Source organism: Pempheris klunzingeri, chromosome 16 (assembly GCF_042242105.1).
Source record: "Pempheris klunzingeri isolate RE-2024b chromosome 16, fPemKlu1.hap1, whole genome shotgun sequence".
Lineage (NCBI taxonomy): Eukaryota > Metazoa > Chordata > Actinopteri > Acropomatiformes > Pempheridae > Pempheris > Pempheris klunzingeri.
In genome coordinates this window covers 21,822,199-21,845,701 of record NC_092027.1, presented here as the reverse complement: position 1 = coordinate 21,845,701, position 23,503 = coordinate 21,822,199, and the positions used below count along the sequence as shown (strand labels likewise).

At 43.0% G+C, this 23,503-nt stretch overlaps 3 protein-coding genes across 5 annotated transcripts in view; all 3 read right to left on the bottom strand.

The window, feature by feature from the left end:
* The window catches only part of trappc9 (trafficking protein particle complex subunit 9), a 183,378-nt gene extending 178,496 nt beyond the window's left edge, over window positions 1-4,882 (bottom strand). For both annotated transcript variants that reach the window (XM_070846006.1, XM_070846007.1), the window contains exons 1-2: window positions 4,819-4,882; window positions 3,171-3,766 (exon numbers count right to left, since the gene is read on the bottom strand). In XM_070846006.1, the coding sequence (XP_070702107.1) occupies window positions 3,171-3,754 (584 nt within the window). In that variant the 5' untranslated portion in view covers window positions 3,755-3,766; window positions 4,819-4,882. The remainder of the gene's footprint in view (window positions 1-3,170; window positions 3,767-4,818) is intronic.
* Window positions 1-13,029, bottom strand: part of sh3bgrl3 (SH3 domain binding glutamate-rich protein like 3) — a 65,628-nt gene extending 52,599 nt beyond the window's left edge. Inside the window, exons 1-3 of one of the 2 annotated variants that reach the window (XM_070846009.1) lie at window positions 12,884-13,029; window positions 10,616-10,783; window positions 9,244-9,327 (exon numbers count right to left, since the gene is read on the bottom strand). In XM_070846009.1, coding sequence (XP_070702110.1) covers window positions 9,262-9,327; window positions 10,616-10,783; window positions 12,884-12,928 — 279 coding nt within the window. In that variant the 5' untranslated portion in view covers window positions 12,929-13,029 and the 3' untranslated portion in view covers window positions 9,244-9,261. Of the gene's footprint in view, window positions 1-6,732; window positions 9,328-10,615; window positions 10,784-12,883 lie in introns of those variants that run through there. The other variant, XM_070846008.1, reaches the window with a different exon arrangement.
* Window positions 13,030-18,200: 5,171 nt separating this feature from the next.
* On the bottom strand, window positions 18,201-19,299 carry LOC139215642 (membrane progestin receptor alpha-B-like). Its single transcript, XM_070846667.1, has one exon. It carries the CDS (start codon window positions 19,263-19,265, stop codon window positions 18,201-18,203), a length of 1,065 nt encoding a protein of 354 aa, XP_070702768.1. The 5' UTR covers window positions 19,266-19,299.
* Window positions 19,300-23,503: the final 4,204 nt, after the last annotated feature.

Here is a 23,503-nt window from a genome sequence, read left to right as displayed (position 1 = left end):
ACAATGAAAAGGGCGATATAAGTGGATCTGAGGACATGGATGCATTACCAAATTCATGTTTTTTTTAATGAGAGGCTGCTGCGCTATGCCAAGCTGGAAGGTAATGTATGCTCTCATGAATAAAGATATGAGATCCATGTGGCCGGTGCAGCGCTCCAGCTTCTCCAGCCAAACAGACAAAATCCCAGACTGCACCTTCCCAATCCAAATGTCCTCTTGAAGCTGGGACAAACCTCAGCAGCGTGTACTCTGCCAAACTGCGTTCAGTGGGTCCAAACTATCAGCTCCTCCGTCAAAAGGACCATGCCAGTGTTTGTGATATGCAAATGTCGCTTTGAATCGTAAATATTGCATTTAACTTTGCGGTTGAGGCAGTCAGGGAAGCCACTCATTTCACTGGTTTGAGTTTTATGTGTATAAAAGTCAAAGTGCAGAGACTGGAAACATGTAATCTATCACCTTGTCTTCGGATGATGGAGCATCACTGTCCAAATCTTTAGCGAAACAAACTGCGCGTAACATTTACAAAACGTTTAGTTTGGAGGTCAAGGAAACACTTTATCTTACAAGTCTGTAGTTTTCCCAGTAATTTCCTCTAAAGAAGTTTGTAATTTGGTATTAGTTAAAGATAAAGCAGCACTTAATTGGTACACTTCCAATGATTCATTAATTAATTAACTATTAGTGTAACCTAGCGTATCTTAGTCTGTGCACTGTACGTCAACATAAACAACACATTATAACATATATGTTCAAAAATTTTAAAAATATAAAATGTGTCTACAGGTAAGCACAGTTCAAAATAGGTGTATGGAGAAGTTTCCCATTATATATGAATAATATATGACAAGTGAGTAGGTTTTAATTGAAGCCTTTTTTTTTGTTTTTACAAGGAAATTAGCATGTTCCCTATGATTAGAACTAATTTACATAAACTATTTCTTTCCAGGAAATTATGAACCCTTAACACAAAGCGTAATAAAGTTTACATCTTCCTCTCTCAAAGCTCACGCAAAAAAGAGCTACAAATTAGAACCTGTTGTTCTTCTTATTTGGTTGTCTTTATTTGCATTATATATCTTAATCATAATAATTGCATATGAACATATGAAAAGGACTCGTAATCAGAGGGAATATTGGTCAAACTGGTGTCACTTAAATCAATTTAAGAATGGAAATGATCTGTTTTTGCAAGTTAGCTTTGTTGTTTGAACCAACTTTATTTATTAGCCTCATCAAATGTCACATGGTGTATGTGTAGATAAGCCTATGCTTATAATATTTAACTGCATCAGTGGACCTAACATTCAACAGTTCAGCGTGTTTTCTTTCTTCAGAGCGTAACAGTTTTTGGACATTAAAGCAGATGACGGCACAGACTGTGTTTTAGGTTTACAGGACAGGGCTTCCTAATGCTTGTCGGATGTCCCGACCTCCAAATTTAATAAGTTGGTTGCTGAAAAACTTCTGACCAGGAAGAACAAGTAACGAGGGATCATGGACATTGTGGAGGTAGTAATGACAGCTTGGCAGCTTCCTGCTTCGGAGAGGCTGCTGTGTGGAGGTCGAGTGAGCACTTAAAGCCACAGACCACGAGTGTTGAAGCCCCGCCGCTGTAATACAGTGGTACTGAAAACGAGATGAATGGATGGATTCACAGACAGACAGACGTAGATGCGTAGATAGATACTGAGTAGTATCTAAAACTGCACAGAACAGAGCAGCCAGATGATCTCGTCATTGTTCTTGGTGTGCTAACGTGTGTGAATTTAAATTAAACTGTTATTTGGAATAGTTCACCAGACTTATTTTGTGAGAAGCTAGTCTGCACAGGTTTGGTCATGGGTACAATACAGGTCAAATCAGCCTGGTCCACAACCAAGCTGTGCCACGGGAGCTGCTCTTTATAGAGCTTCTCCTGCTTGGAATACGCTACCGCCAACATCAGACAGACCAAAAGCAGATTTTCTTTCAAAAAAAAAAAATCACGTAACAAAAATGTATGACTTTAACATAGATGTTATTGTGCTTTTTGCTGTTTTGGAACCTTTGACTGTTTTCATTTTCTTTTTCTCTTTGTTTCCGTTTTCACTGTAGGTTACTATTGTTTCATATTTAGTCACTTCACTTATTTTCTAGTCTTAGACTTAGTTTTGCTGTTATTGTTTTTGTGTAGCCAACAGGAAGATGAGCGGCCGCTTTGTGGAAGCTAACGGAGATCTGAATAAAGAACAAAGAACAGGTAGATAAATACTGAAACCAGTGGCTGCCAGGAATTGAGAGGGATTGGCAATAATTAAGAACATACATGATTTGGTGTGAATGAGCAAAAGCATAGAAAAGCACAGGTATGGTCCTTTAACCGCTAAACGAATCAACCGTAAAAATAGTGTAAGAATCTAAACGGGTGGCCAAGACTGAACACTAAGTGGTCAGTTTCATTGTCTTTACTGTAACAATGGAAGACACAACATTGCTGATGTAAAATTTGTATTCAACTAGTGCAATGAAGTGTAATGTAGTGCTGCAAATCAGGCCCAAAACTATATATCATTGATGATATGGTGGGTTGTGATGAGCATAATAAACTTGTTTGCAATTTAGGACTTCTTTCAAGTGATAAGTCAGCTGGTGTGTATTACACTGCTTTGCTAACAGTGTTTATTCACACCACTGTTATTTCAACAGCTATGGGACTATTTCTGTTCTTTCAAATCAGTCTGCGTAGGAGCTGATACCTCCGGAGGAGCGATGAGTTTGGCTTGGAATCGCGAGCGAATGCACAACAGCACAGGGGTCTGGGAGTTCTTTCAGGGCAGAGCTAAAGCTGGTGGGATCGGTATGGGTTCACTAAGGTCTTATCATCTAACATCTCACCTTTTCACACCCAACAATAAACTCACAGGACAGTATGAAAGAAAAGAAGAAGAAAGACAAATAAACCAAACGCAAATGAACGCAGCAAAAATCAGAAGACAGATTTTTGAGGAGAACTTCTGAGCAGGCAAGGCCGACATGTAACAAGCAACTTGACACAGAAACGAACACACACTAACAACTTGCAAATAATGCAGTATATCCCGTTTACTGACTGCAATGAACGTTAAAGCACTCCTTAACCAGCCTTCTAAATGCTTTTGAAAAACAGGGTTACGATGCAGCGAACTCACCTGCTATCCGTGTCCAAACCCACAAAGTCCTTCTTCTCAAAGGGCACACACAGCAGTGGTATCTTATCACCTGACTTGTCTGTGGCCCGGTCAAGCCGTTTGGACTCCAGAACAATAAATATCGACTCCACAAAGTCCTCCACTCTCTTCTCCACATCGGAGCAGTCTTCAAAGCTGGGGTAGAAGGCCACATCTGTCCGCTGCTGCTCTGCAATGTCTCCCTGCAGCCCAAACACCAGCAACCGCGAATCGTACAGCGTGGAGCTGTACACCTCCTTCTGGCCGTGGAAGCGCTCGGCGGTCTGGGGCCACTCCTTGGCCGAGCCACAGGTGGTGATGGCGATGAGGCCCACCACCTTGCGGTGTGTCTGGAAGTCTCCCCATTCGTTGTTTTCAGGCAGGTAGTGGTGGCGGTATCGGATGTAGAGGAGGCGCTGCGAGTCCCTGATGCTCAGCTGGCTCACACTGGCGATGCGTTTGTAGATCTTGAAGAACTGGTCCTCGGGTACGATGCCGACCGGCTGGACCACCACCAGCACTGTCTGGTGGTCCTCGGCACACTGCATGTAGTCTGGAACGCTCATCTTCACATGTGGCTTCATGAGACAGGAAAATAAGAACATTTATTATTAGAGCATATTCCCCCAATTCTGTTTGGTCAGCATTCAATGACTTCTGTGCATCTTTACTATAGTTTAACTCATTATTTAACTCATCCTTCATTTCTTCAATAGAAATGAGTTCAAATGAAAACCGTTTACAGCACAAACTATCCAGAGGAGATAGAGATGCTGCTATTGCTTTTTTTTTTTTTTTTTTAAATACAATATTGCTGTGCTGTGAGAACCACAAAAGAAATGTTATTCAGGTCCTTTGTGTTGGGCAGAGGGAACACAGTTATGGGGAAAATATCTCAAAACCTTAGCGCATCAAGCAAAAGCCTATGTGCATCAACAGATCATTACAGTTGCACTGATGCACTGATCCTTTGAGAGAAACACACAACAAAATAATACAAAGATATAAATGTAATAAGTGAAATAATAAAGAAGCAAAAGTATTTTTTGGACAGCTTGTGTCATCATTGTTAGAATCTATAACACACAAGGTGTGTAAAATCATGTTTGTGTTCAGTGTTGACATGAAATCCAAAAAAAGCTTCTGACGTTTGAATGAAAAAGTGCTGCTTGGAGTCTCTGACGCCTGAAGAACAGAAAAATGGTTCCCAGCGAAAGAGTCACGAGAAAAACGTGTTTTACCTGAATGCATCGTTAACGACAAACAGCTACACCTGCTGTTGTTTCTGCTGACATAAACACAGTGGCAGCTAGCTAAAAGTAGCAGCAAAGGAAACTCTTGCACTGGCCAAATGTCACGAGCAGGAGGCATGTAACAAAACAGAAGCCCTGGTGCCATTTCGCTAATTTTATATCAAGAGAAACGTCTTCGATCAGCCACAATGTCCCCCTCAAAACACTTGTGTCAGCTAGCTTAGCTTAGCTAGCTAACCTGTGAATTGGCTGCTCGTGACAGTCACACAGTAACAACGCCACCTGAAACGAGCACGTCGTTGATGCACGTATCAGCTCAGCAGGCGTCTCCTTCTTTCACAGCAATGCCTTTCATAGAAAACGTTAAATCGCGTTACCTTTGCAGAAACCTGTCAAGTTTCACTGCTTCCTTCTTTGGACCAGTGTTCTGCGACACCTAACTGATGACGCAACTTCCGGGGAATCGTTTTTCAAAATAAAAGCATCACAAGCCCCTCAATTTACAGTATGTCTCATCGGCTCAGTGGTGGAGTCTTAGGAGATAACACCAAGAGAAAATCTATATTTTTTATTTTGTTGATCTTGGATGTTTCCAATGCCCCTGAAAATCTTAAACTCATCTCACCAGTTTAATTTCAACATGGTTAATGATGAATGGCTGGACAGATATCCTCCAAAAGATCAACACAGCTCATAACCCTATCTGATTTATGTAGCACTCACAAGCTGTTAGATCCTTTGCGCCTTAAATATCCAGATACCGAGCAGTTTTCCTGGTTCAAACCCAACAATGCAGCCAAATCTAGAAGTGACTTCTGATTAATCTCTTCCTCTATGATGTCCTATGTCTCTGACTGCTGTATGTCAGCAGCTCCTCTCACAGATCAAACAGTCATTAAACTCACCTTAAATCCCCCTGGTTGCTGCAGAAACAAAGGGTACAGGACGTTCAACTGGGATGTGGTTCAAGTGGATGATGGTTTTAATACCTCTGGGTGAACTCAAATATGTAACAGTCAAACTAAAGCAAAGATTTTTCTTGTTTCTCTCTTTAAAGTGAACATAATTTTTTTTTTTAGTGTCAGGATGTCCAGAAGATGTGTGGCCTGTGAAAAATATCTACTTTAGTAATTGTGGGGTGAAAGAATCAGTCATCATCTGTGATCATCTTCTCTTCTCCCGGTGGTCTCTTGAAATGGCAGGGGCAGAACGTGTGACACAGATAGAGGAAAAGACTCTCCAGTCTCTTATAGACTGTAGAAAAGAAGGGCCTGAAATGCTAAAAAGCTGAATGCTGACGAGCCTAAACCTGCATTCTTACTAATGGCAGGCGACTGGCTCCAAAAAGGAAGTGTGATTGTATGCAAATGCCCCTACTTCTGACGTGATTTATTACCTCAGAAAACAGTTTCCTAATGAGTTTATCGCCTCAGTTTCTAGTTCTTCAACACAGCATGATGTTCATTTAGTAAATTGTGGTCTCGTGTGGAGGTTGTGACTCTCCAGACATCTTTATCATAATGTTAGTCTATGGAAAAAAAGTATGTTTTGGGCCCAATGGCATCACATGAGGAAAGCCTTTGTTGTAATTACAGGGTTAACAATAAGCACTGGTTATACCATGATCTGGATGAATACTCTCTTCTGATTGGATGCCATTAAAACATGATATCGGAGGCCTACCTACAAAGCAGCAGTCCACCTCTCTAGATGAATGTGCTGACTACATTACGTCACCTCAGCAGTCCACCAAAACCTATTTCTGAAGAAATCTTTAAAATGTAAATTAGATCTACAAGGCTGAATTTAAGTGTGTTGCTTTCTTGGCTGCTAGCCTATTAGCTGAGCTACCAATCATATGAAACTAGGCTTTGCACTGCAGCAGAACAAAACTACACTGTTCAAAGTCGATGTCACATTTCATCTGTATGCTGAACATGCTGACACCAAAGGCTGTATTCAGTAGCTCACACACGTCCATGGCAGTGATGTGACTGTGTTAACACTGACTTGCAAATTAGGAATGACCCTCTTACGGGTGAGCGAATGTCCTCACACTACCCTGTAAAATTCCTCATTAAAAAGGACTATGAATAGAAAATGACACAAATTAAAACTCTGAATCAGAGTTTCAAAAGGTACCAGAGTTGATTCAGCATACTTTTTTGTAGATAAAAGGTTTTAGGTATGTCCCATGGATGAATGAAGAAATATTTATATATATATCCAGGCAGGTAGATTCAACTCCATTTTATTTATTTTTTTTCACCCATAAATCACTTTTCACAATCTTCTTGGAAGACAACAGCATTTTATTCCCTATTTTCTTCTTTTTTGGCCAAGGGGAATTGGTCCAAAAGCAAAGCAGGAGCTCAGAGAGAGACATGGAATGTCTAAAACATGGTTGATAGTGAATACACATCAATAACAGGCAAACATCCACAACCATCCACTTACAAAACAGTGCACAAACATTGTGTGTGAAGGCCGTCATTACAAGGGAACCCAAACCGTAACAACACAATTCTGGGGTGTGGGGGTGTGGGGGGGGTGACAGATGATCTGAGTGAGTAAAGCCACGTTGTTCTCAATTTTAGAAAAAAAAAAAACAAATATGCGACCCACTACATGAACATTACATTTCAACGGAATGAATGCACTTATGTAAAAGCACAAGTAAGTGAAGCCTTCATTTTTCCCATGTGTTCCCTAAGGCTGAGTCAGGTCAGTCTCAACACACCAGCTTTGACCTTCCTGTCTGTGTTCAGACTGAGGCAGGGGTTCAGTGCATAGTCACATTACTGCATCTTCACGCCCAGGACAATCAGTGAAAGTGTAACATCAAATAATCAGAGGAAGGAAAAGCTACATGGTCGAACGCTAGAGGGTTCACATCTTTTCAGTTTCATCCTTTACAATCCGTAGGAAACGCTCCCTTCTAAACGTTTGGTGACTGCAGAGCACCCATCGGTGCCAGGGATTAAGCTTTCAACTCACACAGATGATGGGAAACGCAGAAGATGGCAGGAGGGTGCTAATACTACAATGAATATCCACCTGCGCAAGAGCATCACAGATATATATTGGCACCAAATGTGATGTCGAGAAGTGTGTTCATCCTGCTTCACTGGATGCTAAAATGAAGGTGCGGACTACTTTCTGTAAAGGAATATACCAAGATTTTTTAATCTTGGTTTGGCCCAATGCGACCACCACAATGTATCCAATGTGAGGGTTTGGTTCCCAAATTAAACTGTTTGATCCTAAACTCCAACAGGTGTTTTAGCAGTGCTGAGCTCAGAAGTCCAGCAGCACCCCTCATGAAACCCTTAAACCACCTAAAGGAGTTGTCCTATTGTTTTTATTTAGCTATTGTTCAGTTATGTTTCATATCAATTATTTTTCCCCCGAATGAAAGTTTCCACACTGAATAAAACTTTGGAGGGAAAATATTCATATACTAAATCCTTGTTCGTTGGCTTATGTAGTATAAAGTAAATCCATAGATTACTATGCCTATAATGTAAGTTTCAGCTGTAGTATGTTAATTCCCCCGACGGGTTCTTAAAATCTTCAATTTTCCTGAAATGGACACTGATTTGGTGTCAACCTGTCATATTAAAAAAAAAAAAAAACTAAATAAAATTATTGTCGACATGGGAATGTTGAAACTATATAAGACGTGTGTGATGTGACCTTATAGATTACGTCTCTTTTTTGATCCCCTACAAACTTCACCAGCATCATCTGGCCGTTAGACATTTCCACAGCTCAGCTTAGAAGGTGCTCTGTGGAGTGTTCGACCACTGGCGGCGCTATGGAGCAGTGTTTTTACGAGTGGGTTGTGGATATTGCACTCCCGCCCTCAGGCTCTCACTGGTCAGATCGATGGTGGCGGCAACACACAAGGAGCAGTCGTGTGATTTTAAATCTTTTTTGGAAAAAAAAAAGAGTCATCTCTGGAAGTGTAAGGAAAGGCCTCGATGACGGTGTGCCACTTACAGAAAACACTGTCAATGTGCCACAGACAAGTACTAGTTTCTAGCTTTACTAAGGTAATATGAATTTTCAATATTTTTGAGTTCTGGTTAATGCCCCTCAAAACATGCAGCCAGATCATCGGTGGGTTCCCGTTTCACAACCAAACCTCTTATCATATACTGCATAAGGTGACCAATGGACCAAAACGACAAAAAAACGCCCAAGCAAGAGGCGTCTTTAGCAGCTATAATTCTCATGTGATTGGGTTTAAAGGACATGGCGGTCCTTGCTACGTCCGTGTGCATTTGCATCCACGTGAAGTGCAAATGTTGTGCAGTCACGTACAACATGGGAACTTGAAGGCTACGGGAACAACACGACAAAGTATTTAAGACTGAGTGAAGATGGTGTGTTTGGTCTGCAGGATCAGGACGATTCTGGGTTGAATGCTGTCATCCACTGGATTAGTTTTAATCTCCAGCGATCATGTGGCCGCAGCCAAGATTAGTCGACCTAATTACCGCGCATTCAGACACCCCATTGATTCCTAGGGGACTAGGAGCACTTAGGAACGCTAGTCTGTCAGACGGGGAAAAGAAATCAAAGCAGAAAAAAAACATAAAAAATAAGACATATTAAGACTGAGATAGAGTCTAAACGGTGCAGTAGGGGGGGAATGTGTGTCTTCTGATTAGTTAACTACGAGATATTTGGCATTCTTCATTATGGCATTGAAAGTGAGGGGACACTGCCAGTGGGGCAGAGAGACACTGTATAGAGGGTCGGTGGGTGAGAGGGTGGGTAATGGGGTTGAGATGGAGAATTACGATCCGCCCTCCTCACGCCAGCTTCAGAAATTGATCCACTGTATCTGCTTCCACCGCCTCGGAAAACATTTCATAGTCCTGTGGAGAGAAAGAGAAAAACACACAGATTCCAGTATGGCAGCTGTACAGGCTCAGAAGAGGCTTTTGGTTTCTTATAAACATCGTAATTATCGTAATATATCATACTGATTACATCTCTATGACTGCTCATGACCAGTACTTTGGAGCCACCAGTGTGAACACTATCTGCATCATGTCTGATGTGCCGTTTAAAACTGCAGTCAATGATTCTTTTGGTCACCTGGGGGGCAGCGGGGACAAGCTGTAACCGAACACCTTTTAAGCCGATATGGTGAGCTTGTTAGCGAACAGCTGCCCATGCACACACCTAATGGTTACAGAGCCAGAGGCATTCATTTGGTCCAATATTCACCCTCTTTTAGCTCCGTTTTTGGTGTTTAATAACTCCTGGAGGAAATATCTGGCTCTTTAGCTCCTAAATGTTGCAGCACAGTCACTTGAACTCCTTCAAAAGATAAGGTTTCCATATAGACTCCTTCAGGCTTTGTTCAGGCTGCCAACCCAAATCTGTTTTTTTGACATATCCAGATTATATCCCAGCCACATTTGGAGGTAATCTGAAATGCAATTACAGTCAAGATTTGATGCGTCTCGGTCTGAGCGCTCTTGCTGCTGAAATTATATTTTAAAATGTCGCAATGTATGACAACAGCATCAAATCTGGAGTGATGGAAGTGCATCAGTGCATCAGTGAGCAGAATCCATGCTGCTACCAGCAGAGGAACAACACAGAGAACCACAGTCTGAGGATGGATAAGCGTCACCAGCGTACGAGGACACTGACACCTATGTCATTACCACAGCAACCCATGCAGACAGACTGGTGGTGTCTGGAAACACAAGACTCTGATCAATTGCAAGGAGCATCATGGACGGTCTGATTTACAGATCTGATCTGAGAAACAAATCTGACTTGCCTGCGGTCTGAACTAAGACTATGGCACAGTCTGTACATGTCTGTGCAGTACAGCCATCTTCACTTTACCGAGTGCAACAGACACGGTTAAGATAAATCATCCAAATGATTGAATATGGTGGTGTTAGATGGACAAACACACATTTCCATATTTCATGCTCAAGTGTGCTGACTTTACACTGGAATGACGCCTATTAAAGGAGGATTTGAGGAGTTGGTTACTCGCTCCTTTGCTGAGGAGTTCAGCTGTAGTCTGCTTGGTATTTTGCTTTTTAAAAAAACAATGCAGTGTGTGTGTGTGTGTGTGTGTGTGTGTGTGTGTGTGTGTGTGTGTGTGTGTGTGTGTGTGTGTGTGTGTGCTTTCCTCACCCCACAGTACTGGTCTTCATTGAAAAGCTGGGGAGGCACTGCAGTGGGGTTCCCCGCTTTGCTTCTCATTTCGTCACGAAGCTCTCCGCCCACAGAGATGTCGATGAGCTCGTACTGGATGCTTTTACTGTCAAGGATTCGCATCACTTCTGCCTGTTGAGACTTCACCTGAAAAGCAACAGCGGCCATCAGAAACTGCTTCCAGTCGATTCATTAAACCCTGAGCATGCAGCTTCTTCATATCCTGCTTTTATTGGTGACAGTTTTAAGAACTTAGTGAAGCAGAAGAGCGATGGAGTTTTCAAATAAACATATTATTTCTGCTAAAGGACAGGGAGCTGCAGACATTGTTCTAGGCATGGTGCTGTAGCAGGAAAACTCAAATATATGATCTGAGTACTTTTTGAGGCTGTGTCTTTAAAAAGCAGCTGCTTTATCTGGCTGCTGGATGTTGATTAACAGACGTAGTGAACCCTCTGCTATCCGTTTGGGGAAGCGGGTGTTGTTAAAGTGACCACACCTATCCACGCCACTAACTCGAGACACACACACGCTGGCCTTTGGTTGGCCGCACACACAGTTGTAGTAAGGCTAACGGCATGTCCTTAAACTGAAAAAAGGGAAGCGCCTTGTCAAAGTAGACGCCACAGTTGAAGGCCTCTCTGAATCATGTGAAGAACAACACGTTAGGGCAGTTAAAGTAAGTAAAATTGGAGAAATCCAATGTGAGATAAGACTTTCGGTGAGATATTAAGTGATGTGAAGAGAAATACCCACTAAAACGCAACACAAAGCGCTAATAAGTGCTTATATTTTGGAACAGGAAGGATAATCTGTGGTCTAAATAAACTCAAACAGAGAAAATATACACCAGGAGACATTAAAATAAACCTGAATACACAGATGCTGGCTACTATTCTGAACAATGTTATTCCGTTAAAGTGAACTGCACATATTCATATGCACATGGGAGCCATTAAATCCTTTAAGATTCATCTTTGCGTCCATAATTTCTCAACAATAATTCAACATTTCTGTGGAAAATGAGAGAGAAATGCTTTAGCAGGACTAAATAAGATGGCTGTGCAGCAGGTGTTGAAGACAGCGGGCAGAATGCCATTGACTTCTAACCAATCCTTCCTCTAAAAGGCGTCTACAGCCAGGCACAAACTGGCAGGTTACCTCACACTAAAACTTTTCCACTACATGACTTCCTCACATCTAACAAGCACCAGATGTTCAGCGCTTTGCCATTCTCTGTTTGCATAAAGCTGCAAAAACCATTCCTGCAAAAGGATGTTTTAGTCAGTTTATTGATGTCTGCATGTCAACCTGTTCCACTCCACCCATCCTGATATACAACATGGTAATATGTAGCAAATCCTCATTACAGATCACACTAATTACAAGCATCTTGCTTGACAACTAACACCTACATCAAATAATATAACAGTCTACTAATCATAATACATTTGAGGGTCTGCTGGTCGATTCGGCTCACGAATACTGAAGCAACTAATCAGATTTCAGTACCACTTCCGATGTTAAGTGGGTTGGTGATCCCACAGGAACTGGAACAAGAAGATTGAGTAGCAGGTGTGCCACTTACCTAAGCTGACATTTACTTACAACATCTCTCTCTAGTGCGTTTGATGAACTGTTAAACACATAGTTTGTAAAAGGCCTCGGCGTTAGAGCTCATATTCGCCCAAAACCGAGGCACCCTTAAAATGACAGTTTTTTACATGAAGTTTGGCGCACAGATCTCGAAACAGGAAACGGGTGCATACGGTCGCCCCACTGTGCCATTCCGGCCAACCTAATGTACCAACAACGAGTCACAGCTCGGGATCAGCAATAAGGTCCATTTTTTTTTAGGAGAGATGTGTGAAAATAAAACAGCTAGCCAAACACGCTCGCTACTAAAAAAAAAAAAAAAAAAAAAAGCACCTCTCCTCTACTAAGATAACGGAAATGAGGCGGAACCGCGCGGTGCAGCCTCGTCTTTACAAGCCTGTCTGTTTAACTACTTTCCCGGGTGCTGACCGGAGTCTTCATTTCGCTGCCGTCTGTTAACGCTGACGTTACAATAATGAAGTAAATGGGCGCCGAGCAGCAGCACAGGCCCACCGCCGTCGGTCCGGGGGAGCCGCTGAGTGACGGGGTGCTGGGTGTGTCTGCGGGACTGGGCGCTGCGAGCCGCCGCTAACGGAGCTGAAGGCTCACACAACGGTGAGGTCCGTTAAAAATGTCAGCGTCCTCACTCACCGTCCGCGAGGCCGTCACCGTGGTGTAGTACAGTTTGATCCCCATCGCTGCAGCTCCTTCCGCTCCCTTTGTGTTTGTGTGTATGTGTGTGTTTGTGTTTGTGTGTAAGTGTGTATGTGTGTGTGTGTGTGTGTGCTCCGCGCGGGTAGCCGTCCCTCGCTCGCGTCAAGCTGCAACAGTTACTGATGACGAGCTCCGGAAGTGAGGAGACACGGCTTTCAAAATAAAAGACAAAAGGGGAAAATACCACATGCAGTCTGATGTGACACAAAAGGATTAGAATTTTAGAGAAAGTCAAAGCCAGAGGTAAATTAATAAGCAGCAGAGATGGTGTTTGTAAAATCTACATGTTTGTGTGTTAAAAAAGGTGGATGTGTGGTGAAGTGGAGCGTCACTGACTGACAGACTGATCTGTCCAGGGGCCCGGGGGCAAAGATAAGCTGATGGCTCCTGTTAAAGGAAAGGTTCACATGTTTTCAAGTGTGTTTTAGTACAACAGCTGCATGCCTGTAGGTGAACTGAAAGTTATTGGTGTGTGTGATAGTTATTGGTCCCTCTATCGATACTAGCCAAGAAGAGATCCCCTCATCAAATCACATCCCAGCGACAGGTAATGCATTATGTAATATGAAGTTAAAGCAAAGCTAATGAGAGACTTCTGAGAGTCTGAATCGTTGGCTGTCTTCAGAGTCATTGTCTTTTTAGTGCAGAATTTCTTTTCACTTCCTCTGACAGTGTTCTCTCTCTGAGCCACAGTTATTTCATGTACAAAATGTATGAAACTCTGGAACATACCCACTATATTCAATTAACCTGGACTCCCAAAGCCTCATGTTAATTTAGGCTTAACATAAAATGCATGGAATGATCTCCCACGTCTTACTTTAGAGGTGAGTTATGACGGAAGAAGTGCAGCAACCAGCAGCTCTTTTAATGGACATATTCATGCTTGTTTTAAGATAGATGTGAAAAAAATCTATTGTTTCACCCCAGATTCCTCCCTCAGAGATTACACCCAGTGTTCTTATTCTGAAATACAGAATAAGTAGGAGCCTAAATAGCCAATAAAGCAGGACCCACCTGCCTATTAACACGTTTCCATATTTCTTATTAATGCAGCTTATGGGGGCACCTTTGGGTCAGGTGCGCCTTTTGATGAGTGTACAAACCAGCCTTCCCTGCACATTAAGTTTTCATGTTTAAAATAAAACTGCCCATAATAGGGAAAAAAAAAAAGCCTCTCAGTTGTGTTTCCTACCTTAACTTGTCTTATGTGACATCAGACAAATTGGGTTTTGGATATTTGGTCGTATCAAACACACAATTTGTAGACATCGCTTCAGACTTTAGCAAATAGTGACAGGATTTTTTTTTATAGACCAAACAATTAATTGATAAAATAATCAGTAGTGACAATAATCACTGGTTGCAGCCCTACAGAGATGTTTAATACTGGAAACAACAGGAAGTGATTGGTGATATTCTGGTAAACTTGACTGTCCTCTCCCTCCACACTGAGGACCACACTGGCTGCACAGCTTAAAGAGACAGTACTGAACTTTATTCATATTTTCATTCTGCCCTTTTAAACATGATATTCCATTTAACCCTCTGTTTAACAATATCATTTTTAATGTATAGTGATTAAGGCTGCTTCTTTCTTTGCCTACCTCCTACACTTTTTGTAGTGTTTTTTAGATCTCCTCTCCTCTTCCCTTCTTCTTTTCTTTCTTTATTTTCTCAAGCTTAGACCCCGGCCCCCTTTTTCTCCCCTCTCTACCTCATTTTCTTTCTGCTTCATCCATCCTTCAGGGAATTCCACACAGACACAGCACACAGACCAAACACACACACACACACACACAAAACCATATAGACAACTGTGGCTGTGTGCAATGAATCAACTGAGGTAAGCCAGATACAGTTACCTGTAGGAGAACCAAACACTGCCTCTTTGAGAGAGAGATATGTGGTGTGTGTGTGTGTGCGTGTGTGTGTGTGTGTGTGCGCGCGTGTGCATGTGTGTGTGCGCACATGTAAAATCTGCCAGTAAAATCCTGCAGACCTTGCTGAGAAACCATGTACGTGGTATTATTGATTGAATGGTGTTCAAACATTTCTACATCAGTAAGAAGACTGATTCATGATTAATTCCCGTTATTTTGTTCACTCAAATTGTAAAGATAAACATCTCCATTTTAGTTCCAAGCGGATTATAAATTCATTTGTAACACAAAGAAGCCTCTTAAGTTGCTTTGTTGCCAGCGATAAGGAAACTGTTTATTTCACAGAGTAAATGTTGCACATTAGCACAAGCATTTGTAAACCGGCCAATGTCCGTCCGTCGCCTGCTGTTTAGATGTGGTTTATAGTCCTGATCATGAAGCATTTGGAAATTCCTGCATGCAAACCTGCTTATCCAGCTGGCAGCTTAACACTGGTGGTGCAAACCTGCATACTATACACAGATATGTAGACTACCACATTTGCATTAAGTATGCATGCAATTAGATCTGTGCTTTTGACTGTGACTTTTCTAACATACTGAACTTTTCTCCCGCTTTGGGTTGGTCACTAAAGGCCTAGAATCATTTTGCACAGCAGCTAGCTGCGTAGATCAGACAGTCGGTTGTGCTTATTTAACAAAAGTGATGACTACAACCAACCGGACCGTGGGGTTCTACTCTGAGCATGCTCTCTGCAGACAAATGCCTCTTGAGAATGGATCCGCTGGAGCACAGGAAGCCCTCAGTCCTCCTAAAGGATGTAGTGTTCCAGGCCAGCAGCCACATCACTCAGCAGCACCACACACAGAGAGCCCTGCAGTGTGTGTGGCCAAAGGTGTAACAGAGGAGGTGCAGGCGTCACCATCACACACCTGAAAGTCTAGAGATGTAGCAGAATATTTCTAGTTCTAGTTTTGATGCTTCAACCCTGTCTCTATATACTGTGTATCTGAGGTTCAGTAACAGTAGATCTTCAACCCATGAAATGCAGATTTTTATATACTTAGTAAGAAATGTCCACATTAACATTTGCATTGCAGTGCAGTCATATAATTTTGTTCACAGCTCAAAAACATGTTTAAGTCTGTAGTCCCTCTTTAAAGGATCACCAAAGTGATTACAATTCATCCTGAGGGGTGCATGATCTGTACCATTAGCAGTGGCAATTAATCCAATAGTTAGACAGTCGAAAGACCACAAATTCCACTTTGTGGTGACATGAAAAGTCAAGGAATCGCCAACATCAGTAGGGTAAATCATCTGGGAACCATGAACATTTTGTGCTAATCCATCCAATAGATGTTGAGATGTTTCTCTGGAAAAGGAATCAAGTCATTGGGGTTTGTCCTCTTGGCACCATCAATATCTCTACCAAATTTCATGGCTGCCCGTGTGATATTCCTTAAGACTAACAGTCAAAGTCATGGGATCACCAAAGTCAGCAGGCCTTATCCTCTGGAAACCATGAACTTTTATCACAGTCCATGTAATAGTTGATGAAATATGTAACAGCACCGACAAACCACCAATATGGCCCTGCCATCCTTGGAGGTCTTAGCCATTAGCTGTTAGCATGGCTAAAAAGCTTCAGTCCTGGATGACCGATTAAGGCACAATTACAAAATTTCACAATTACAAAATTACAAAACAATTACAAAATGAGCTTCTTACCAGAAGCTCATTTGAAATTCATGTCATAAATCAGAAATATTTTGCTGCACCTCATTCCAAAGCACCTTCACTGTGTGGCGCATGCAATAAATGGGGAGGTTTACGGCTTAGTGCTTCTCAAGGAAACTTCAGTATGACACATGGCTGTCGAGGGGATTCGGTGTGGGGTTGACCAAACACACTCTGTCTGACCTCTAGACCATCCACCAACAGTAAGTAACGTCAAATTATCTATGACATAGAGCATCTAGCATCTATGACATTTTTCTTTTACAATAGAACATTGACACTTGGGCCGAGCATTGTTGCTCTGAGTGTTTTGAGCCCCATTAAGTCGGATGAGCAGTGATGAAATTTAATTTGGAACTTATCACGAGGGAGGCAGGCTGGCCCCTTCTATTGTGAGTCAGACAGGAGGAATGTGGGAGAGAGTCCAACAGTGCCATAATTCAGCTGATTCAGGGTTTTAAGTGAGTAACTGAGCCGTGCAGAATGGACCAGTACACACCAATACACAGCAAGACTGGGGCCAGACCGCAGAGCCAGTAAGGGTATGGGGAGGGGGGGGGTCAATATATCTGACACCTGCAAGTGGGGTGAACAATATCATCTCTAAGGTTTGCACCAGAGGGGGCAGAAAAACAATTCTACACATGACATGGGAAAATAAACCAGGTCTTCCTGCTGATGCATTTCAAATAAATGTACGGTTGTCAACACCTGGGGGCAGCAGAAAGGTATTTTTCACTTTGTCTGGAACCACCTGAGTGCAAGCAAGATCCCCCACATTCAGTTTTAGAATAGTTTATGGAACGCCAATTTTTGTAATGTAATAATAACTTTTATGCACTTTAAAATAACATGCAGCATAACTGATGCTGTCATTGAGACACTAGTACTGAAACAGTGTGCAGTCCAGCACTTCATCCTGTTAACAGCACAAACTAGAACTAAATGTGAGCTAACGTAAGCATCACATCTAGTTTGTTGAATCAATTAATTCCAATGGGCTCACTCAGAAGATCTGCTCGAGGAGGCGAAATTAATCCTTATAAACGTTCATCTCAGAGTGCATATTTGGTAGCTTAGTTTACCAATACTGGCATGAATTTGTGAGCAAAGAAGTTCATCAACTGGCCATGTGAGTAGTCGTGTAGACGAGTAGATGTCAGTTTGTGATGCCGCTTGTCCTCATATTCTGTATACAACCCGTGTCCTCTGGGTCAACCTGTCCCGCCTTCACTAAACCCCCAGTTAGCACATGTAGGGCAGTATGCAAGTGCACACAAGATATATTTCTTACACCTGCAGCACACGGTATTACTTGCCCCAGCTGGCACAGCGGCGGGCCAGTGTGACCCGAGGACAACGCAAGGGCTAGAGGAAGGGTTTTATGAGAGGCTTCATGCCGTACTTCTTCTTGGTCATATCTTGTTGTCACCCTGAGGATACCAAGCAACCAGCAGAGATTACCAAAAGTCACTGCGCCCAGCTAAGTAATGGTACAGCATGTAAGCCCCCCAGTGTCCACAAAATGAAATGTAATTTTCTGCAAATATATGCAATTATTGCGTTTTAGAGGATGTGGTAGATGGATTGTTATACCTTTAGACATGTCCAGGTTAATCTATGCCGACATGTTATTTGGACTTAGTTTCTAAGTCGAGCACTTGTTTAACTTTCCTCAGCATGAAGACAGCGATCAGCGTGCATCCAGCCAAAGCGACCACGTACAGTCCCACAAAGACAGCAGCCTCGCCGCTGCGATGCAGGCGTGAGTACAGCTGCCTCCGGCCCACAAAGTCGAGGTAGGAGGCGTGGATCTGACACAGGGTGCAGCAAGACAGAAACACGTGGAACACCTGATGACTCTGTCCCACAAAGTCACAGCGCCCAGGGAAGCAGCGCTCCAGCAGGGGGAAGGTGAAGAAGAAGGCACAGCTGAGAAAGAAAGCCACCTGGCCAAAGTGATAGATAATGGCTGGATCATTGCTGCCTGTAGACCACGACACCAGTCTCTTAGCCACAGGACTGCTGTCCCAGATAAAGGCGAGCGCTGAGGGCACCACCTGGCACACCTTATACACCCAAGTGGGCAGGCTGTGGCTGCAGTATTTGCCATAGCAGCATCCCAGGCATGACAGACAGCTGAGGACAGCAGCAGCAGGCATGAAGATCCCATGCACGTGTCTGTGCAGACTCTCATCCACAGCATAGTAAAAGTGAACTATAGCACTGCCGTACTGATACTGTGCCACCCCAACATAGTCCAGAAAGAAGAAGGTATAGTGACAGAGCTCAGACTTGCCACCCAGGAGGTGAGCTGCTACGCTGAATGCCGAGTAGGTCAAGGAGGACAGGATGAGGATCAACAGGGGCCACGAATGAGGATCGCCGACAAAGTCCACGGTCTCAGCAAGTTGGTGCAGTTTAATGAGAAAAACCAAAAACGCCAGCAGGTGAGTCCAGATGTTGATGGTCTCATTGTGGCGCTGGAATAAAGACAGGAAGTAGTAACGCCAGTTTTGGTAGAGAGGTCGGTAGCCCGTGCAGACGAAGCGCTCCCTGAAGTAGAAGGGGACCTCAGAGTCCCTCATGGTGCCGGGCATGGAGGGGGCCGCCTCAGTCAGCATCCGGGGAACCCCCCTGATCTGCTGCAGGCTGATGAACACTCGCCCAATTCTCTCCATCACAATTGTCGCCATAACTGTCAGTAGCTGAGTGATGCACACTGGGTGGTTCCTGCAGAGAAGATTTCAAGAGTTAAAATCCACAAAATGTGACCTCATTGGTCTCTGGACACCTCCGGGTCTCTGTCTGGCATCCATTGTTGGATGGGTTTGCGGTTGCCTTTGAGCTGCAGACTTCCTGCTTTAAACCTCCTTTGGTCTCATCCCAACTGGACACTTACTCCCTCCACCTGTGCTATGCACCCCGACCTCACAGACATGATGCATGGATGCACTCGTCAGAAGGGTGGTGCGGTTCTGTCCGATCCCACCTCGCCTGACCTGCCATTCGTAACTTTGACCCAAGTTCGGTACAGAGGCCTCGTCCAGGCCATCCCCCATGTGCCTCCAGGTACCCAACTCTCCTCTCTCATCTCGAGGGAGATGGGGGGACTTCAGTATCTTCTCCAAAACCTGTGCTTTGCTTGACGGCTATTTCATCTATGTTTATTAACATGCGGTAGAATTGACTTTGTGCTGATTCGTTGGTGCTGGCTGAGGCTATTGCGGATGCTTAATAGGAGAATAATAGTAATTAACAGTAGGAGAAATCAGGCTGTAATAGTTCCCGGGCACGCTGTTAGATCAATGTTGATATATTTGGAGAACCAGGCAGGGACGTGCTCTTGGGGATGTGCCAAGTGTCTCAAACTTGATGCTTGATGCACAGGCTTCTGGATTTTTCTCAACCTTAATCTAAATTTCTATTTTGTCTTTCCACAAGAATGAATTGCATGTTTTTATCAAATTTGGTACTATTTTAAGTGCTTATATTACTGTAGGCAGCTCAGTTTAGGTGCAGAAAACATCCTAATCCCATCTTCTTTACCATACAGTGACTGAAACAGCAAAGACCATCTTCATTTATCAATTCACAGGATTAAGGCTCCCAGATATTAAAGCCCACTTTAAGCAATTTAAACATTTCTAATTTGAATAAATGGGCAATATAGATCAAGGTGGGGAACCTCTGATTTAGTCCAGTTACAATGTATTTACACATTGAAGCAGGGCTGGAATTTTTTCCCTGTATTTATTACCTGAAAATGAACTTAAACTTACAGAGCCCAATTATTATGTGATAATGTCTCAGAAGTAAAGAATGCAATGCAGCTTACTTGATTGTAGTCTGGTAATTACAGCCAAAGTATAAATCCACTTTTTTGCTGCAAGAGACAAGTCCAGGGATAGTGGTGTTTGTCTGCTTTTGGCCCTTTACCACACAAAAAAATGTTTCACACACCCCAAAACTAAGCGTGGCTTAGGGGTTCGGTTGTGATCATGGACCAAACCCCCTCCCCAAACTGTGTCCTGATTACTGTCTACCTGCTCTACAGGTAGCATTCATAAACTGCCATCAGATTTAGGATATTGTTGCAATAGTCTGACAATACAAACATTAAACGTGTAAATTATTACATTAAACACACTTTGAGCGATCACATTAACCAGGAGGGGACAGAAGACGTGTCGATGTATTTATCAATTCAAAAAAGTTATTTAACAATCACAGCAGCAACGGAGACGATGAAGAATGACAGACAGACAGACAGACAGACACCCTCTAGTTAGCTGGTATCAATATTTTTTATAGACACACAATAACGAACATACTGCAACATAATTACTATAAATATATCTATTGATGGTGAAAAAAGGCTTCTTACCAGAGGTCAGAAGAACAGGAGCAGTGTACAAAAGGTCCTACTCACTTCAAATGTAAATAACAACGACTAAGCGAAGCTTAAATGCACAACAGAATTCGCCAAATACGGCCAGCAGTATCGCTTTGATATTTACACTTGAGCTAAAGAACCAGTAACACAACTTTCTGGTTTATGACGAAGCTTTGGGTGTAATCACAGAGCAAACAGCTTTTCTTCTGTCTTCAGACAAAGTGCTATTTGGGTTTGGGTCCTTGTTGTTCTGTCCTTAAGCTAAATACTAATGAAGCTTTTTCACACACAGATGGTGCACAACACGGCATCTCTTTGGAGTTTGATCTACGTGAGGCAAACTGATAAAGGATTGTAATAAAGGACACATTTAGAGATGTCTTAGTTTTACAACAAGTGTTAACTCCAAAAGAATGCTGTTTGTTTTACCAGCCCTGACAACCTGGCTGGTATTATTTTCACCGTGAGTCTGTGTGTGTGTTTTTCTTTGTCTGTCTGTCTGTCTGTGGACAGTTTTTCAACCTCTCAAAAACTGCTGCCTTGAGGCGGCAGATAGCCCAGCTAGGAGAAGGTCAAACAGGAAATGGTTCTAGAGTCAGCAAGAACCGACCAGAGACTGGCAGAGATGGTAAGAAAACTTCAGGAGAAAGATCAGGAGGTCCTCTTGCTTCAGGAAGCTGTGCGTGAGCAGCAGTTGGTGACCCAGCAGGTCAAACAGCACTGGGGGAGACGCTTTGACCAGCTCGTGTTCAAGTTCGAGTATGAATTGGGGAAAGAAGAGAGGAACCAAACCTCTGAATCCCCCTCAGAGGAGGAGACTAAGGACATCAAAGTTTCCTTTGACAAGACATTGACGGCCTTTAATGCAGAGTGGGAGAACCGGTGGTTTGTAAGAGAAGAAGAGGTGGCCACCAAGTTTAAAACTCTGCAGGAAGAGAGCTTCCAGAGAGTGCAGGAGCTGGAAAGACTGAGCAGAAATATGGAGGAGGAGTGGCGCAACAAAGTGAGCCAAATGGAAGATGAGATCAAGCTCCTGACTCAGCGAAACACTGACCTTCATGTATGTCAACTCAGCTGGTCATTTTGATTTGGAATAATGAAATAATGGATGAACAGTGTTTTGTTTCAGTTCCATCTTTGTCTCTTTTTCAGGAGCTCACTCAAATGACTGGAGCAACATTCAATGAGAATGCAGGGAGCCTGAGGGGAGTTTGTTGTTGTTTCACTGAACCATCTGGGAAATTGCCAATAGAGACATAGAAGCTGTTTTTAAAGGGTGGGTATGTTAAAAAAAAAAAAAACGTGGCAGATGATTGGATGAAACGTCGACCAATCACTGTCGCATACAGGCTAACTTCAACCAATCAGATCAACAAACCTTAAAACTTTGCTAAAAAACTTGTCAGGAGAAGAGCGAAAGCATCTTTTCCACTGAGAGAAGCCTTCAGTGCTGCTTTCTGCTCTTCTTTCAACGGTAACATACTCTCCATCTCAGACACATAACCTGGAGCCTGGTCAGATGGATATTCATGCTGATGATGGCAAGTTAAATAACTCTGTGAAGGCTCATCTCAAAAGCTGGAGATGCAGCGACTCTGCATGTGCATGGTGGGCACAGCCAGTCTCTCAACTCTCTGAGCAACCAGATTCAACCTAAACACCACTTACTTCAAAATGTGAGAAAAACAAAAACAAGCATTTAAAAAGGGTTTATTTGACACCAGATTTATGTACACAACTGTGCCATAACTAACACCTGGGAGCCGTATGCTAGGCCACATCTGACAGTGAATGTGGCACCATCATTTGGAGCAAAATCACCTCAATGGGCTCGTTTCACAGCACCAATTTTACGTCACCGTAAAAAACGTTGTCTTCATGCCCTCATAAGATGGATTCACAGCTTCCCTACTGTCTACATCCATGTGCGGCGCTCATCTTTCTTTCATCAGCCAAAAGGTTGTGTCCTCTCACCTTTGCTGTTAACAATGTAAACCAATGGCCTTGTTAGCCATCAGGATAATTGTGCCAGTGTTAGTTTATACCAGTGGTAAGACAGGGCTTTACTAAGGTGATCCACGTCCAGACAGGAAGGGAACAACTGGCTGCCTTGCGTTGGACTCGACAAAGAGCACAGCACAGTATTACTGTCAATTCATTACTAAACTGGACAGATTCTGGTCTGGCATCATGACATGGAACAACGGTTTATTGGTAATAAAAAGCCATTATCTAATGAGCGCCGCGGTGGTACTAACAATGGACTAACTGTGTTGTCAGGCTGTTGTCAACCGTTGTTAAACCTCATTAAAACCAGTATGTTGGCAAGGGGATGCATCAATGTTGACGTTAAATGACGTAAGACTTAGGCCAATACGTTGGTCTCAAATGACTGGTTTGGGAAAATTGAATCCCCTTCACCCACCGAAATCAGTTAGAGTCACGGCAATTTCAGACTGAAGATGGAAAGACGAGCTGACGAGAGTGACGAGCTGACAAATCTGTCTGACAACAGTCGGGTTGAAAATAGGACGCCAG

Excerpts from the sequence above, each read along its gene's own strand:
- LOC139215642 (XM_070846667.1), bottom strand. The coding sequence starts at position 19,265 with ATGGCGACAATTGTGATGGAGAGAATTGGGCGAGTGTTCATCAGCCTG.